Source organism: Amblyraja radiata, chromosome 31 (assembly GCF_010909765.2).
Source record: "Amblyraja radiata isolate CabotCenter1 chromosome 31, sAmbRad1.1.pri, whole genome shotgun sequence".
In the NCBI taxonomy this organism is placed as follows: domain Eukaryota; kingdom Metazoa; phylum Chordata; class Chondrichthyes; order Rajiformes; family Rajidae; genus Amblyraja; species Amblyraja radiata.
Genome location: NC_045986.1, coordinates 15,790,180 through 15,809,407, shown reverse-complemented (window position 1 = coordinate 15,809,407; position 19,228 = coordinate 15,790,180). Strand labels below are relative to the sequence as shown.

The 19,228-nt window shown below is 43.8% G+C and overlaps 1 protein-coding gene across 1 annotated transcript; it reads left to right on the top strand.

The window, feature by feature from the left end:
• The first annotated feature begins 733 nt into the window (after window positions 1-733).
• Window positions 734-19,228, top strand: ccdc27 (coiled-coil domain containing 27). Its single transcript, XM_033048000.1, has 12 exons — window positions 734-1,197; window positions 1,317-1,518; window positions 3,054-3,102; window positions 5,450-5,601; window positions 6,615-6,776; window positions 9,187-9,414; window positions 10,036-10,306; window positions 13,291-13,421; window positions 14,690-14,767; window positions 15,815-16,027; window positions 16,948-17,052; window positions 19,001-19,228. Exons 2-12 carry the CDS (start codon window positions 1,384-1,386, stop codon window positions 19,103-19,105), a joined length of 1,629 nt encoding a protein of 542 aa, XP_032903891.1. The 5' UTR covers window positions 734-1,197; window positions 1,317-1,383; the 3' UTR covers window positions 19,106-19,228.

Genomic DNA, 19,228 nt, shown 5'->3' with positions numbered 1-19,228 from the left:
CCTTGTGCATTCTCATCCACATTGTTGATATAAATCACAAACAGCAATGTGCCCAACACCGATCCATGAGTCACACCACTAGTCAGAGTTCTCCAGTCTGAAAAACAACATTCCACCACCACCCTTTCATTCTTTCTATCAACCCAATTCTGTACCTGTTTGCTAGCTCTCCCTAGATTTACTGCAATCTAACCTTCCAGCACAGCCTGCCATGCAGAACCTTACCAAAGACCTTGCTGAAATCTATAGATGACGTCAATGGCCTTGCCTCATCAACCTTCTTCTAAAAACTCAATCAGATGTATAAGACACAACCTCCCATGTACTTCTTTGTTATAGTTCTACATTTTTCTTATGTGAAAGCATTCTGTGGCCAAATAAGTATTTCTGAACTGTTATTGGTGGTGTAGGAAGGGCAGCTGCAAGATTGAACATGGCAAAACCCACACAAGAATGAACCATGGTCATATCATCTCCATTGTTTTAAAAAATACTGGTGATTGTCCATTTTCTGGGAGAGCTCCCCCGATGTTCCTCATTGTAGTACCATGCATCCTCTACACCACTTGAGAGAAAAAGCAAACTGCTGGAGGAACTCAGTGGGTCAAGACCTTGCATGATTTTCCAGCCTGATACACAGTGTTGATCCGAAACGTCAACCATTCCTTTTCTACCCCACGGATGCTGTTTGACCCAGCGTGTTTGTTCTGCAATGTGTTTTTCTTTCACTCAGGATTCCAGCATCTGCAGTTCCCTTTGTCTCTCTTCTACACTAGTTGACTGGAAAGAGGGTAAGTCTATTGTCTCATTCAGAAGATAGAAGAGTATGTGCAGGAATGACCACTATTGGAAGGGCATGTGAAGTGCACTTCTAATGTTCACAAACCCACACCTTCAATACATACTGGGGTGCCCCATCCATACTTGTTTCTCACCTCTCTAAAGACCGCTTCTGACAAAGCAACATTTGCTTGGTACTGCACCAGTGCCCAAGCCTCCAAGGAATTATTTGAATCTACAATTTTCCAGCTCAGAAATGAGCATTTCCCAATGATGGTAATACCTGGCGGGTGGCCGCCTGCTGCCACGTTGAACGGAAGGCCCGGTTCACCGCTGTGAGCAAAGATAAAACTGTTCGATTAACTTTTTCTAACTTTGTCGGCACCAGAAATGTGGCAACTCTTGTGTACTACTTAGGTGAGGTCTGCTGCACAATTTTACTGGGTTGTATGAAAAACAAAGCATTTCACTGTGCCTAGGTACATGTGGCAATTAAGTATCATTGAATCATTGAGGGTCTGCTGACTTTTTTGTAGGTTCATCATTGTTTCGGGGTAAATTACTCTGCAGCTGGGGAAGAAAAGACTGCTGATCCTTGCGAAGATGAAGGGATTTTTGGAGCTCCAAAAAAGGGAACACCCACCAGAAAAGACCACTGTGAAGAAATGTGATGTGTTGCAGATTAAGGCCATTCGTAAAGGCACCAAGAAACTTGAAGATCCAATTTCTGTAAGGAAGGTAAGCCTACCATGAGTCATACAGAATGGAAACAGATCCTTCGGCCCAACTTATCCATGTCAACCAAAATGCTCATCTCCACGTCCGACTTGCCTGCATTTTGCCCATGACACTCCAATAATCATATTGTCTTTTTCTCCTTATGGCATTTTCCCTCAGGTAAACAGCATCCATTGTTCGTTCACTAGTTAAAGCAATCAGTAACCTTGTAACTGGACCAGCAGCCAGAGTCCCAGGCCACTGATTCAGAGCAATAAGGTCAAGTCCCACTTGGCAAAAAAGGCTATTTAAAATTTGAATATATAAATTTGAAATATAAAAAGTGGAGTGACCAATGCAATGGCAGGATAATAATTAAATGACCCAACTGGTTCACAAAGGTACTTCGGGGAAGGAAACTTATATCTCACCAGGTCTAGCCTGTATGTGACCATGGCGATGTGGTTGACTCTTAATTACCAACTGTTAATGAATAACGTAATATATTTATTGGAGAGTGCATGAAAATGGTTGCATAGAACATGGACAGCACAAGAACAGGCCCGTTGACCCACAATGTGTGTGCTGAACATAATGCCAACTTTTAAATGTCTGCACATAATCCATATCCCTCCATTGTCTACATATCCAAGTGTCTATCCAGAAGTGTCTAAAATGCACTATCTTATCTTCATCCACCATCACCACCCCAAGATGAGGACTTGTTAGGAATAGTCAGCATGGCTTTATGCACGGAAACCGCATCTCACAAATTAGCTTGAAGAGAACTGACAAAGGCAGGGCAGTAGAAGTTGTCTCCTTGGACTTTAGTGAGGCCTTTGATAAGGTCCCACATGTCAGGTTAGATCAAGTGTTATCCAGGATAAGGTAACCAATTGGATACATAATTGGCTTAGTGAAAAGGATCAGAATGGGCAGGGAACGGAAGGGTTATAGACTATGGACACAGCAGATGGGATTCGTTTCATTGGACATTATGGCTGGTGCAGATACCGTGCGCTGAATGGCCTGTTCATGTGCTGCTCTGTTCTATGCTCTGTGCATCCATTAACCATGTTTCTATGCTCCTTGAGACAATGCCTTCTTATTTCCTACTTATTTATAGCATCAAAATTCCTCGAATGCGGGGACTGGTTATTTGTTTTCACCATAACAAGTCAAGTTCACCAAAATTCCAGTCAAATGATCATTGATAAATCCAGGCAACTAAGATTGATACTTTCTCTATTAGTTGGCTGTTAGTTGGTGGAAAGATATCAATGTTTTTTCTCACTATGTGGGCATAATCTACAGGGCCATCACTGACTGTCCCTTAGTGTCCAGGAGAAGGGGGGGGGGGGGGGGGGGGGGGGGGGGGGGGGGTAGTCTTTCTGGTGAAGGTGCTCCCATGGTGCTATTGGATCATGGATTTCCACGATTCAGGTCCAGTGGCCACGTGGCAGTATAGTTCTTCATATTTTTCTTCAGTCTAGTGGGCAAGTTGGAATGGGAATTGATTTCAGTTGATCACACTGAGAATGCTCTGTTTTTTTCAGGGTAAAAGGATGATGCTAAACCCTCCTACGAAGGGTGGTATGCCCGCTGGTAAGAGTTCGGGAGATTTTTCGCTTGAAATGATATTATCAATGCCAATGCAAAGTGCACACCTGTCAGTCATGGTTACGAAATGTCACCCTGTTATGTGAGAGGTAGAGGGAATATATTGGTGGACCAGGACATTGCCTCAATCTTTCAACTCTGAATAGAAAATCTTCCTCAGTTCAGATGCATGTGATCGATGTCTTTGCTTGCAGTCATTATCCAAAGAACGAGATTTGTGGGGACGTCAATCTAAATTTGACCAACAGTGCCAAAAACAGTTGTCACAAGTTGGTAAGAAGCAAGAAGCCGCAATCAGACTGAGGATAGAGTGACCAGTCTGAACATTGCATCCCAGGCAAGAGTTCAAACCTGATACTGAGAGCTCATGGTACATCCTTATGTCAGAGTACAGAGAAGTTTACAGATCATATTATATGGTGTCGACACAAGGAACTGCAAACGCCGGAATCTTGAGCAAAACACAAAGTGCTGGAGGAACTCAATGGTCGGGCAGCATCTATGGATGAAATGGATAGGTGACGTTTTGGGTCGGACATTTCTTCAGACTGAAAACTGATGCTGCCTGACCCACTGAGTTACTCCAACATTCTATGTTTTGCTGCACATTATATAGTGTAATTGGAATAAAGCAAATTGTGAATCCTAGAATTATATTTATGATGTTTACGATGACGATACAGGAACTTGAAAGCCTGGATGTCCAGAATTAAGAATAGCTTCTTCCCCACTGCTATCAAACTCTAAACCAATCACCTCTCTCATGATTCCTTCCTGGTGATGCTACCACATACTCTTACTCTTAACTCTACCTCTTTTGGTTATTCTGTGACTTTGGTTAGGCCACATTTGTAGTATTGTGTCCAGTCTTGATCACCCCATTGCAGGTATAGACAGGGTAGACAATCAGAGCCCTTTTTCCATTGGGGAAAAGTAAAAGACTATAGGTTTAAGGTGGGAAGGGGAAAGTTTAAAGGAGATGTCCAGAGCAAGGTTTAACACAAAGGGTGATGGGTGCCTAGACTGTTGGTGGGGGCAGTTACGATAGTGGTGTTTAAGATACTTTTTGATAGGCACAAGGATATGAAGGTAATGGACGGATATGAATCATGAGCAGGCAAAGGAGATAAGTTTAACAGCATCATTTTCGGTACAGACATTGTATAGATTGACCATACCTGTGCTGCATTGTTCTATGTTTGATTGCACTTCAGAATTTTCTTGCACTTTCAGAATTATTTATCATTAATTTGTATCATCAATTGTATTTAACATTACTGTGTATACCTTTGTGAGCTTCATGTGAACAAGTAATTTAACTGCACCCTGGTGAAAATGACAATACACTCATCTGGATCTGAATAATATGAATCTGAATCTCTTATGTCGCTTTCGATAAATTATTTTGTCTCTTTTGATAAATTCTTCTCATGAAGCAGCTTGAATAGAATGCTGAAGAGGGATTGTGTCCTCGAATGATCAAGGACAATCTATCTGCTTGGAAGAAAGAATGTTGAAGCTTGATTATGAATTTTTGGTAGACTGACGATTAGTGGGAAGGAAACGGAGTAGCAAATTTTCAGGAAAGTTGCAGAGATGTGAATAATACATAGGCTAAATTTACACCATATATATACAGACTGGAATAGCAATAACATGAGGTGGTGGGGGGGGGGAGGAGTTTCCTGATCTGAGTGGTTCTGCTCCTTTGAAGGTGCCATTATTGAATTTAGTTCTAGAAAATGATCCAGGAAAGGTGAAGCAAGTGCCAGTGGGGGAACATTTACTGAATATGGATCATGCTATTGTTTAGAACAGCTATAGAAAAGGAGATAGACCACTCTATGGGGAAAAAACACAGTAAGTTGGAGATGGGCCAATTTAAATGGGCAAAGAACAGAGCTGGCCTGGCTCAACTGGAAACCAAACTTGGCAGGCAAACCCCGTTATTGAAGAATAGACGGCCTTTAATGTGGAGATGTTTTAGCTGTAGTCCACGGGAGAGGCGTTTGAAATTAAAGCCAAAGAACGAGAGAGTTCCAATGTGAGAGAACCTTGTGATTAATGATGCAAAGTGATGTGAAGTGTCGGGACACAAGGTTCAATGTTCTGAATATGAATTCCGCCCATGCCATCCTGGGTGAAAGGTAAGAATTAGAAGGTCTAACATCGGAACTCCTCAAACTGAAACAAAAATGGTGCTGGAGCTACTGTTTGTCTTGTTCAAAATGAACTGTGCAAAATCCCAAGAACCTCCAACTGTACGGGATAATTTTTAGAAACAGCAATATGTTCCAATTAATTATTTAATGTGTTTTCTCTTCTACAACAGTCATGTTGTCCGCAGCCACAGATTTAACTATACTGTCCCGCGTGGGTTACTCAGCGATCCCAAACTCGATACAAACAGACTGGAGCAATGAAAATTTCCAGGGAATTTCCAAAGAGAATCTTCCTTTGCACATTTCCATGATGCATGAAAAGGTAATCACAGCCTTTAGTTAAATCTCAATAAGATTGAGGAACTTGTTACATTGGATCCAAAGTTACCAAGGGCCAAAAACAAGGCACATTTGGGAATGTAGTGCTAGAATTTATATCCTTGGACAAAAGGGATCATGTTCATGCTGATAAAGTTGTAGGCATCTCATGTTGAGGAATTACCGGCAAGTCTTACAATCACAGAGCTATACAGCATGGAAACAGGTCCTTCGGCCCAACTTGTCCATGCTGAACGAGTTGCCTAACCAAGCTTGCCTGCACCTGGCCCATATACCCCAAAACCTTTCCTATCCATGTACCTGTCCAAGGTTCTTATGTCATAATTGTACGTGACACGATTCCGGTGTGAATGCAGGAACAAGAGGGTCAGACTGCAAGGTCAGCTGGATTCCTGATCTCAGGCACTGCCTGTGTGGAGTGTCCCACTGTGGGGGGAGGGGGGAGGAGGGAGGGGGTTCCTGTTTTATGCACAAAGGATAGTGGGTGTCTAGAACACCATCCAGGTGCGGCGGTGAAGGCAGTTACAATAGCGGTATTTAAGAGGCTATTAGATAAGCACATGGACATTACGGGGAATAGAGGGATATGGATCATGTGCAAGCAGAGGGTGGTAAGTTTAACTTGGCATCAGGTTCAGCACAGACACCGTGGGCCGAAGGGCCTTTTCCTGGGCTATACTGTTCTATGAAAATAAACTGCAATTTTATAAACTATCTGGGAACATTAACCATACAAATGCAGTGGTAATAAATTTCCAGTCAGACACTTGGCACAAACTCAAGTCAAGGACAGGTTGGACATGTTACACATCTCCGTTGTGGGTATGCTGATCCCCCAATTAATTATTTGCAATTTTTAATAATTAATAGAGTTGAAGTTGATGCTTTAGTTTGTTATCTAGTTTTAAACCTCCTGTAGTTACAGTGAATGAAGTAACGATGAAATAGTTTACCCCTCACCCAGAACTTGATCTGGTTTTGTTTTGGGGATCACAGGAGAAGTGTGCATTTCTGTTGGAGGAGCAGTCCGAGCATATCGCGGACATCGAAGCTGAGTCTGCAAGAAAGGATCTTCAGATTGAAACGCTGCAGAACGAGATTGAGCATTTATCAATACAGCTCAATCAATCAGCTATTGCCGACATTTACAATTCACAGGTGAGACATAATATTCAATGAATGACCAAAAATAAAATGGTTCACAATGTCTGCTGAATGCAGCATAAAACTTCACCACTTCAACCTGCACAGCTACAGACATAAATTCAATTCACAGTGAAGCGTTTAAATTACCATTCAAGTGACTTAGTGACTTCGATTTACAATTCAAGTTCTGGCTTCAAATTCCTCCATGGCAACGGTGGACTTTAAATTAGATTAAATAGTCCAGAATTCTGTAAAAACCTCTCCTTAGTATCTGCTACCATGCCCGATTATCGTTAATGACTGAAAGCAACGAGCATTCTGGTGGTCCAATTTTAGGAAAGATGCGGAGGGTTTGAGAGGGTGCAGAAGACGTTTACCAGGATTCTGCCTGGATTAGAGGGCATTGTCTTTAGGGGAGGATGGACAAACCTGGGTTATTTTCTCTGGAGCATTGGAGGATGAAGGGAGACCTGACAGAAGCATATAAAATTATGAGAGGCATAGATAGCATAAGTGCCTGGCATGTGCTGCCAGGTATGGTGGTGGAGGCAGATACAAGTAGTGAATTTAAGAAGCTTTTACGTAGGCATATGAATGGATGTGGATCGTGCAAGCAGAAGAGATTAGGTTAGCTTGGCATCATATTCAACAGGGACATTATGGGCCTAAGGGCGTGTTTATGTTCAACCATGTTCTTCATTTAACAGAAAATTCTGCAGGTACCCAATAATTCTTTTTTGTTTAATAACCCCTGTTTTGATGCTCCTCTCTCACATTACCTCCCTCCTCACCTCCTCTTCACTCGTCCTCTCTTTCTCCTCAACCCTCACTGCTGCACTCCTTCTCTCTAACTTAACTTCCCACCCCCCTCCCCACCTCTTTTCCTCTTGTGCCTCTCCCATCTCCTTTCCAGGTCGAGTTCTTCCCTGCTTCCTCTTTCTTCTTGCCATCTCCTCTGTCCCACCAACTCCTCTTCACCATCCCATCCCCCTTCCCATTGGACGAGTATAGTCACCAGGTCAATCTGACATCCAGCCCCGAACAAACTGTCTTCCCCTTGATTAACTACAAGTAATCTGCTTTTATATGAATAACTTACATGAATAAGTTGGGTGAAGAGACAGTGTGTCATGTGGTCAATGGTGCACGGATAGGTGGGTCATCAGATTGTACTGTGCCTACTGAGGAACATGGATGGGCAAGCAAACCATGACCACCATATGCAAAAAAAAGCTTCTTTGAGCAACCATGAAACTCTTGAACGCTAAACAACTCTAATATCAACCTCACCAACAAGATTGTCTGTGGATTGTGTCCAGGGTGACACTATAGAAATCAGTTTTACATTATTATGGTTACTTAGTATTATGGTTTAATTATGGTATTAATTTAATGTTGTTGATGATTATGTATTAATTTGTGTGCTATTTATTGCATTAATCGGCCTGTGAAGCTGCAACAAGTACAAATGTCATTGTTTCATTGCCAGTACATATAATAATTAAACATTCTTGACTCTTCAATGGTTCAATTGTTCTTTATGGTCCCAGGTCCAAATGCAAAGTGACATTTTTTTCTTACAAACAGTCCAATAGAGTAATGCCTTACCGAAGCAAAAGTCGGCATATTTGGCACCATTTTCAGACTCCAGTCTGCACTCTAGTTCTTATGAGCATTGCCCGGTCCAGAAAAGCCCCAGGCTGCCGTAGACCTCTAGCGGTTGATTTTTGAGATGGTGGCAAAGGGGTATAATGTGGGGATATGTGAGGGTGTCCACTTTGGAAGGAAGAAATTTTTTTTTAATCATTATTTAAAACAATTACAAAATATCAAGATAAAAGGGATCAGGGCCCTTATGTATGAAAGTGAGCAAGCAGATACAGCACGGAATTAGACAGGCTAATGGAATATTGGCCTTCTTTATAAGTTGTGTGGAGTATAAAAGAAGTGACGTTTTAATGTATGCAGGTAGTGCAGGAAGGCTCACTGGATTGCTTCCTAGGGTTAAAGGTTGTGCACTTTGGGCCCCATACTCAGGTGGCGTCTGGAAGAATGAGGTGTGATCTCAATGAAATATATAAGATTCTAAGGGGAACTAACAGGGTTGGGGGGGGGGGGGGGGGGCATGTGTAAGTGGAGTTAAACAGTTGGACTTGGATGGGGTTGAGGGTGTGGGTGGTTGAAGGTTACAGACACCGGGGGGGGGGGGGGGGGGGGGGGGGGGGGGGGGGGGGTAGCATAATCACACCAGACAAAAGAAAGACATAGACCTGCCTGTGAGCTGGCCATGTTACAACAAAAGAACATGACGCTCCTTCAGTCTCTTGTATCCCTAGGCTATAAACAATGCCAAATCCGAGTGTCCTCAAATGTTTCCTGCTCCACAATTTCTTCCATCTCACTCTTATCTTAATTATTCGAGGTACATTCGATGCATGAGCACATGCACAGGCAGTCGGAGTTGGACGTACTGAACGAGATTAAAGGTGAGAGTAAACAGAAAGACCTGATCATCGCTGATTTAAGGGACCAGATTTGGCAACTGGGATTGCAAATCAGACTTCTGAGAGATGACGTCAGCATCGCCATCCTGGACGTGGTGAAGGATGAAGACTCGGGGAGGCAGCAGGAATTTGAAGCAGTCGTCGAGGTAGGCAGTGTCTGGTATGACGAGGCAGGGTCATCCCTGGTCTGCAGCTGTCCTCCTCAACCCCCTCCCACGGGGGTGGGGAAGGTGAGGTGAGAATGGGTACATGTGGGAACTTGTGGGAATTAACAGCTGATCAGGCAGAGGCTGGGGCTGGTGAGGTGGAAGGGTGAAGGGCACTGGTCACATCGGGAGGCAAGGAGATGGTTGGGGTCCTGTCTACAGCAGACCAAGAAGGAGAAGGTTTCACAGCTCTAACATGGACATTACCACCGTCGGACTCAGCATGTCACGGAAAGTTTAATAGCCACGTAACTAGTCACAGAGCTATTCAACATGGAAACAGGTCCTTTGGTCCACCTTGTCCATGCTAACCTGTCACATTTGCCTGCATTTAGCCCATATCCCTCTAAACCCTTTGCATCCATATATCTGTCCAAATGAATTTTAAAAGTTGTATTTCTCTCCACTTCTATAGCTTACATTAGCATTTTGGAAAACCTCTTCTGCTCCCTCTCCAAAGCCTCTCCATCCTTCCCGCATGTACTGGATAATGTCCTAAAGTCCAGGAAGTAATGTCCCATACAAATATACTGATATAACATTACTTGTTAATCTCCTTAGCCTGCCACACCACCAGAGGGGAACGCAAGTGAGGAAAACATTCAAGACGAAGAAAGAGCATCGAGTGTTGGAGAAGATGTGGTTGATTATACAGAGTCCCAAGTGCACATCTCGTCTGAGCCAACCAAATCCCCCAGCTCGGAAAAATGGGCAGATGAGGAGTTGTTGTCCCTCCCAACAGATGATGGGAAGGTGGAGATGCTGCAGATTAGGAATGAGGAGCTGGAGAAGGCAGTGACAGAACTGGAAGAGAACTACAACATGTCGACAGGTAACGGGATGGGGAGTACAGCAAGTATAAGGCAGGTCAGGCAGCATCCGTGGAGAGACAAAAAGAGGCCGCAATGATTCCAACCTGTGCAACCAGCCCACACCCTCCCAACATCAACAACTATCATCAAACCACGATATGGTCCTCCCATAGAGTGCAGTCCCGGTCGCCCAGCCCACCTCATTGCGGTCCTTGCACACATTCATGTACCGCAATTTCTCTGCATCTGTAACATTATAATGCTGTAACACTGTATTCTGCGCTCTGGGGATTTTTCTTTGCACTACCTGTTATATTTGTGTGCGGCTTGATTGTAGTCATTGTTCTGCTTGGATCAAAGGGTATTGGCTACAAGGAATGGTTGACAGATTTGAATTGATTTCTCTGGAATGCAGGAAGTTGAGGGGAGACCTGATGGAATATAAAACATAGAACAGTACAGCACAGGAATAGGTCCTTTGGCCCACAATGTCCGTGCCAAACACGATGCCAAGACCAAATATTATCTGCGTGCACGTCATCCATATCCCTCCATTCCCTGCATATCCATTATAGTAAGAATATAATTGTATCGATTTGGTACATATGACAATAAAACACTCTAATTTATACATTAATTAATAAAGCACATTAATTGATAGAAATATATAAAATTATGAGATAGACAGAACCTTTCTCCCAGGGTAGAAATGTCAAAGACCAAAGGGCATAGCTTTAAGGTGAGAGGAACAAACTTTAAAGGAAATGTGCAGGGCAAGCTTTTTACACAAAGGGTGGTGGGTTCCTGAAACATGCTACCAGGGATAGAGGCAGATACAATATTGGCATTTAAGAAGCTTTTAGATAGGCACAAGGATATGCAGGGAATGAAGTGATATGGATCAGATGCAGGCAGAAAAGATGAGTTTAACTCGGTATCTTGTTTAACACGGACATTATGAGCTTAAGGTCCTTTTTCTGTACCGCACTATGCTACGTTCTATGTTTGGTATGAATTGATTGGATAAAGTTTTTTATTGTATCTCTGTACATGGGACAAAATAAACCAATACCAACATCCAACATCCATAGGGGAAGTTCGGCATGTCCCCTATAACTCTCGCCAACTTCCACAGGTGCACCATAGAAACCATTTTATCAGGATGCATCACAGTGTGGTTTAGAAATAGCTCCAACCAAGACCGCATGAAATTGCAGAGAATTGTGGACGCAGCCCAGACCATCACACAAACCAACCTCCCTTCCATTCACTCCATTTATACCTCCCGCTGCTTCGGCGAGGCCAGCAGCACAATCAAGGACCACTCCCTCTTCTCCCCCTCTCCCATCAGGCAAAAGGTATAGAAGTATGAAAACGCACACCTCCAGATTCTGGGACCATTTCTTCCCAGCTATTATCAGGCAATTGAATCATTCTACCACAACTAGAGAGCAGTCCTGAACTACTATCTGCCTCATGAATGACCTCGGACTATCCTTAATCGGACTTTGTTGGCTTGACATTGCACTAAATGTTATTCCATTATCATGTATCTATACACAATAAATGGCTCGATTGTAATCATGTATTGTCTTTCCGCTGACTGGATAAAGCTTTTCACTGTACCTCAGTATAGGTGACAATAAACTAAACTAAACTGTAAACTAACTGGGCTTTTGCAGCAGCAGCATCCTGCCGCTTGCTGTTAAACACTGCCAGAGGCCAGTGTAGCTAATCGATGGACCCAGTGGCCGGGGACCATCTGATGGTCAAACTCCATCTGATCGACCATGTAAGGGCTCGAATTGTCACAGACCATCTCACTGTCCCCAACCATCACTGATGATCAGAGACAGTTGGAGGCAATTAAACACTTGAAGCAATAACAGCATTTAAAAGCAATTTGGACCAGAATAGGAAAGGTTTAGAGGTATTTGAGCCAAATGTGGGCAATGGGACCTTAGATGGGGTACCTTTGTCAGCATGGACGAGTTGGGCTGAAGGGTCTGCTTCTGTGCTGTATGACTTTATGACGAACCAAAAATATTAAAATTGCAAATATTAAGCATGCAAAAGTTCTATTCATTAATTAAAATATAAATATATATTGAAATAAATAATAATGCTTTACTCCCCATTTAATTAAAGTTATGACCCAATTTAAATGAAGGTGAGGGATCAGATGTGAAGCGCATCCTGACCTCTGGCTCAGCATCTTCCAGCTGTTGTCTGACCTGTTGAGTGTTCCCAGCGTTTTCTAATTATTTTGTGTCTTTAACATGTTGGATTCAGACTGGAGTAACCTGCAGCCTCGGATGCAGCTTATCAGATCACGGCAGATCCTATGATATTGATGACGTGTCTGGCTGGTCTTGAATGATTGATGTACATGTGCCTGAAGTGTTGATGTGCTGAAGTGTTATGTCCTCTTGGGACATTTCTGCACAGAGGAGATGTCATCCACACAAAGAACACAGAGTCCAAGAAACACGCAGTGAAAGGCCCAGAACTTATAAATGGGAAAGAAGTTACCCATTTAGTAGATTTGATAGATCAGCTGGGTAATTGAGTGGTTGGAATTCCTCATATGCATTCAAAATTAACGATGTATTAAATATGCATGTTAATCTCCTGAAATTTGAAGTCAATTGACTTCTGAATCAGAGTTTGATATGTCTCTTATTTCTGTGTGTGTCTGCCTCTAAAAGAATTAATTAGTTTATTATTATCACGTGTACAGAGATACCATGAAGCACTTTGCACTTTGCGGCACACAGGGAGTCGCCATGTTCCAGCGTCATCTTGTCACTTCCAAGACTCTGAAATGTCTGTTCTTGGCCAAAGGCAAGATGTAATTTCCTATTTTCCCACTTTAAGGCCCAGCGTTCTGGGAGCACGGTGGAGCAGGAGCAGCCTGGCCCAGCGCGATGCCATCGGCTCCTTCTACCACAGGCTGATGAAGGTGTTATCGGAACAATTTTAATGAAATGCAACTTTGTTGCAGGGACAGTCATAATGCTGAACAGAAAAATGTCACTAGCTGAAGATAAGCTGAAGAACACAGAGGCGACAGTGGCAAGGCTGCAGAAGGAGCTGAGGGAGAGATGTTCTCAGCTACAGGACATGTCCAGCAAGGTGGGGAATGTCACTCCTGGTGCTAAGTTCTCATGCTGCCAACAAGCCAGGCATCATGTCGACAAACTTGTGATAGAACAACCTCCTAACATCCCATCCTCAACCTCACCACCCACAACCTCCCCCAAGATCAATACTCTCTTTCCACCCTTCCCCCCACCCCCCCCCCCCCCCCCCCCCCCCCCCTTTGAGTATAGGAGTTGGCATGTCATGTTGCAGCTATACAAAACATTGGTCAGGCTGCAATCTGAATGTTTGTACAGTTCTGGTCACTACACTACAGGCAGTTTGTGGTAACAGTGCAGAAGTCTTCTTCTTGCGTATGGCATGCACAGCCTAAAGTTGTAGACACCAAAACACTCCATCTATTTGTTTGTACACGTCGGGTTGATTGCATTAGTCGAAACAGGGTGGACCACGTGAAGGTTGCAATCTCCCACCCCAGTGCAGAAGTGATTCACCAGGATATTTCCTAGAATTGAGGGCTTTATCTGAAAGGAGAGATTGGATAGGCTGCGTTTATTTCCACTGTAGGAGGCTGACGGATGATCTTATAGAGGTTTGTTAAAAAATGAGGGTATAAGATTGGGTAGAAAGTCACAGTCATTAGGGGCCTAGAAGTGGAGAGCAGAGTTAAAGGTGAGAGGGGAGAAGGTTAAAGTAGTTCTAAGAGGCAAGTTTTTCACACAGAAGGTGGTGGTTACTTGGAACAATCTGCCACAGTAGGTGGTGGAGGAGGATACAATCACAACATTTAAAATGCATATGGACAAGTCCTTGGCTAGGAAAGGCATAGAGGGATACAAACCCCATGCAGGCAAATGGGAAGAGTATAAGCAGGGATAATAATTAAGTAGATCAAAAGCTGTAAAACTTTATGACTCTCTGAATATATTTACAAATTATCTGAGCGATTGAAATTTTGAGCGGCACAGTGATGCAGCTGATAAAGTTGCTGCCTTAGAGCGTCAGATCGATCCTGACCTGTGTGGAATTTGCATGTTTTCCCTGTGATCGTGTGAGTTTCCTTTGGGTGCTTGGGTTTCCTCACACATCGCAAAGACTTGTAGGTTTGTAGGTTAATTGGCTCTCTATAAATTGCCCCTGGGGAGTGGATGAGAAAGTGGGGTAACATTGAACTAGTGTGAATGAGTGCTTAGTGTGGACTCGGCGGGCCGAAGGGCCAGTTTCTCAAGATGTATCTTTTAATCATTCAAATGTTTGGGATTTGATCTTCAACAGTGAATACGTTTTTAACCCACATACAGTTTTCCAGTCTGCGGGAGGCAAATAATCAGCTTAGGGTGGTGACAGACCTGCAGAATGAAAACGTCAGGCTCAGGGAGGTAAGCTCCTGCAAACCTTTCACTCCCTCACAGTCTTGTGGGGAACACCAACAATATCCACAGCTCCTGAAGTCCAGTGCTATCGGTGATTACGGCTGCACAGTGATGGTCACTCCGACGATTACTCGTTGACTTGGGAGCTCAGTGCAGGAATGGCCAACCCCAGGGACGGCTGGGATTGGGAATTGCCTGGTAGAGTCCAGGGTCCAAGCCCGTGTTTGTGATGTCGATTAACCCCGAGGGTAGAGCCACCAGGTTACTGCTCCGCATGACCTCAACCACTTTGTTATTTGATGCTGGATATATTTACCAGACTGAAGCCCAAGGCAGCAGAAATCCATCCAATTATAGAACATAAAACATAGAAATAAAACGGTACAGCACAGGAATAGGCCCTTTGGCCCACAGTGTCGGTGACGACTATCATCACGTTAAATCAATCCCTTCTGCCTGCACGTGCACCACATCCTTCCGTTCCAGCATATCCATGAGCCCATTTAAAAGCCTCTTCAATGCCACGGTTGTATCTGCTTCCACCACCACCCCTGGCATTGTGTTCCCGCAAACACCAACCAATGCTTAAAAAAAAACTTGCCTCCCTTTAAACCTTGCCCTCGCACCTTAAAGCTATGTCTTCTAGTCTTTGACATTTTCATCCTGGGAAACAATTTTCAGACTGCCTGCTTCACATAATTTTATTTACTAACGGCCCCATGGATCAATGCTCGTCCACTCTGAGTGGTGTTGAGCCAGAGATTCCCAGGAGTCTGTGGAGTTGTTGCCAGGAACCTATCCTATCCATGCTGGGTGTTTTTGTCAATTCTTTAGTTATCCAAGTCGTTGCTGAGGGATCTGGGCAGAACTTTTCAAAGGTGATCAGGAAGTACCAAGAGAGAGGGGCTTCCATCACATCGAAACCACAACTATTGCCTTGGTTGTAAACAGTGACTGGGTGAGAGTCCCTAGTTGTGGTACGTGGGATGGACAGCCGACATGGGCAAGAGACACCTCCATCATTTTAAAAGTTAACTTCTGACTTACCCGTAGCTGGTGGTCAAACTGGAGGCAGGGTCAACGGAGCAAACGGAGGCAGTGGTGAAGCTGAGGGAGCAGACGGGAAACCTACAGCTTCGCTCCACTGTGGAAGAGGCAAGGACCAGGCAGCTACAGGATGAGTACAACACCGTCAAGACAGAGAACCGTAACCTCCAACGCAACCTCCAGGAGCATCAAGTGACCCTGCAAGCAACCAACACCAGGGTACGTGCATGCTCCCCTTACAGACCCAATGCTATTGATGTATTATTGAAATTATATGCAGTTTACGTACAATTCATGTTTCTGTGCATTGAGTCAAGAGAGTCAAGAGTGTTTTATTGTCATATGTCACAGATAGAACAATGAAATTCTTACTTGCAGCAGCACAACAGAATATGTAAACATATTACACTGTAAGCAACATAATAAACACGAAGGAAAAAGAAAGTTCAGTGCGTGTAAATATACACATACTCACAAAATTATAGAACAAACAACAGTGCAATAATACAATAATAGTCTTTGTAGTTCAGAGGTTATTTGAGGTTGAAGTGTTTAATAGCCTGATGGCTGTAGGGAAGAAGCTGTTCCTGAACCTGGACATTACAGTTTTCAGGCTCCTGTAACTTCTTCCCGATGGCAGGGTGTGGCCAGGGTGGTGTGGGTTTCTGATTATGCTGGCAGCCTTTTTAAGGCAGCGATTGCCTACACTATGTGCCTGTGATGCTGCTGTAAGCAAGATTTTCGTTGCCCTTGTCCGCACTGTACACGTGACAATAAACAGAACTAACTAACTTACTAACATATGGCAATAAGCTTGACTTATTGTCACCTGTATAAAGATGCAGGGAAGAATGTATCCAGCCAGTCATACTATGCACAAGTAGGGCAACAGAGAAAAGAGTACAGAAAATATTATTACACCTAATAACCAATAAACAAAACTACAGATGTAGATGGGAAGATCGTAAAATCATCTTTATGGGCCTGTCCCACGGCGATTTTTTAGGCAACTGCCGGCGACTGTCATTTCTTGTGTTGACTGTTGTCTGGTAATGCTCCTGTGAAACACTTTGGGACGTTTTTCAACAATCTATAAAAGTGCTATATAAATGTACATTTAGGAATATGCTTCCTTGCAGCTGGAAAGATTCATCAGTAGAATTGTGCAAGTTATCTACAGTGCACCTGGCGTTGAACAACCTAACAGAGAGATCACCGATGATGATACTCTTAAAGCATTCAAGGTAAGAATTAAATGATGCTAAGTCCACGACACATTTCATTTGGCTCTGGCGATATTAAATGCCAGCAATACAAACAGATTTATCATTATTGATATTGGTATTGATTTATTGTTGTCATGGGATACATCAAAAGGCTTTCATTTGCGTGTTGTCCAGTCAAATCATACCATGCACAAGTGCAATCAAACCATGCATGAGTACAACAGGTAGAGGAAGGAGAAAAACACCTGAGTGTCGAATATAATGTGACAGCATTGCAGCATTACAGTTACAGAGAAAAAGTGTACGGTTCACATGACATAGGTTGGAAGATCATGACCACACCATGGTTTATGGGAGGACTGTTCAATAGTCTGATAACAGTGGTGTGAGATGTTATTCCTGAATCTGGTGGTGCCTGCTTACAGGCTGTTGTCCCCTCTGCCTAGAGGGGAGAAGAGGGAATGACTGGGGTGAAAATGGTCCTTGATTGTTATGCTATTATGTTGGCTGCTTTCCCAAGGCATTGTAAAATGTCGATGGAGTTGATGGGGAGCTGCAGAGGATCAGGCTTTGGTGGGGAAAAGGCAGTAGGTTTGATTGATATTAACACAAGAAACAAAAGGTGCAGAGGCTGCAGACCAGAGTACTGGTGGAGCACACTCCCATTCCCAGACCGACCTTTTTGGCCTGGGCCTCCCTCATTGCTGGAGTGAGACCACACACCTACACTGGAGGAACAGCACCTCATAGTCAGCATGGGTAGCCTACAACCCAATGGTATGAACATTGAATTGCCCAATTCCAAGTAATATCCCCCTCTTTCCCCTGCCGCTAAACCAGCGCGGAGAAGCAGCGCTAGTATCCCATCAGTCCAGGCAGTGCTGTAGTTAACCCGGTGAGAGGGCTGTAGTTAACCCGGCGAGGCTTCGATTGAGCTGCATTTAGCGCTGGATTGAGCCTCCGAAGCCTCGCGCGCGTGTGTGTGTGCGCGCGGCCGCCAAAAAATTGTGTCACTGTCCCCTCCATGTTTTGATAGTGAGTTCCGTTCTTGTCCCCATGCAATCCAATGAATAAAGTCTTGGCTGCTCAACCTCTCCCTGTAGCTCAGGCCCTCGAGACCTGGCAATATCTCTTGTAAATCTTTTCTGCACCCTCTTCAGGTTAAGGAATCAACAGTGCTGTATTCCAACTCTCCGTTAGTTGCAAAACCTGCAGGATTCAGACTCAGACCTGGATGGTGCTGTGAGCAACAGCTGGAGAAAAGAGTCCTGAACACGGGAAAATTGTTTTCATTTACTCCAGTGGAACAACCTGAGAGGGGGAAAGGCTGGTGGAATGACTGAGCGGGGGGGAAAGGTGGGATGAATTGGAAGTGTAGAGGATGTGTCCAGATCGTCTGGAGAGTGAACCATATCCTCTCAGACTCAGACATTCCTTTTCTCCAGAGATGCTGCCTGTCCTGCAGAGTTACTCCAGCTTGTTGTTTCTATCCTCTGAGACATTCCTCTCTCCATGTTTCACCTACATTCTAAGTTACAAACAAAGTGCTGGAGGAACTCAGCAGGCCAGGCAGCATCTGTGGAGGGGAATTGTCAGTGACATCTCCAGCAGTTTGTATCCAGCTCAGGATTCCAGCATCTGCAGTCTCAAATGTCTCCAGCGTCAGTAACGTCCTCAGCTTCAGTTACACCACCCTGGGTGCATTGTCTTGCCTGTGCATGAGGTTACATTCACACTGTTTTCGAGTTGTCAGTCCTTTGAACTCTGCCAATTCTTTTGATTTACTTTGCTGATTCTGTAACTTGGCATGCCTGAAATGCTCGTTGTCAGAAAAGCATTCAGAGCCACTCCATCCAGGGCAAATGCTTGATTTGTGCTCTGTATTCCAAAAATATTTTGAGTAATTGGAAAGGGAAATAGATAATGGTCCTGAGACAATTAATAATTAACTTGTTTCCCTTTTCAGACATTACTAGACGAACGGCTTGAATTTTACGGACTATTGATTGCACATGAAATAGCGGTCCGCCCTCTCTTCTCCAGCACTGATGAATCCCATATGACTCTGTGACATCTGTTACCAGAGGTACCCACCCCTCCCTCTCTCTCAAGCCCAACATCGCATTGGGTATTAATGAACTCGGAGCAACAAGAAATAAGAAGAGAATAAAAGGTGGCATTTATTTGAAACTTT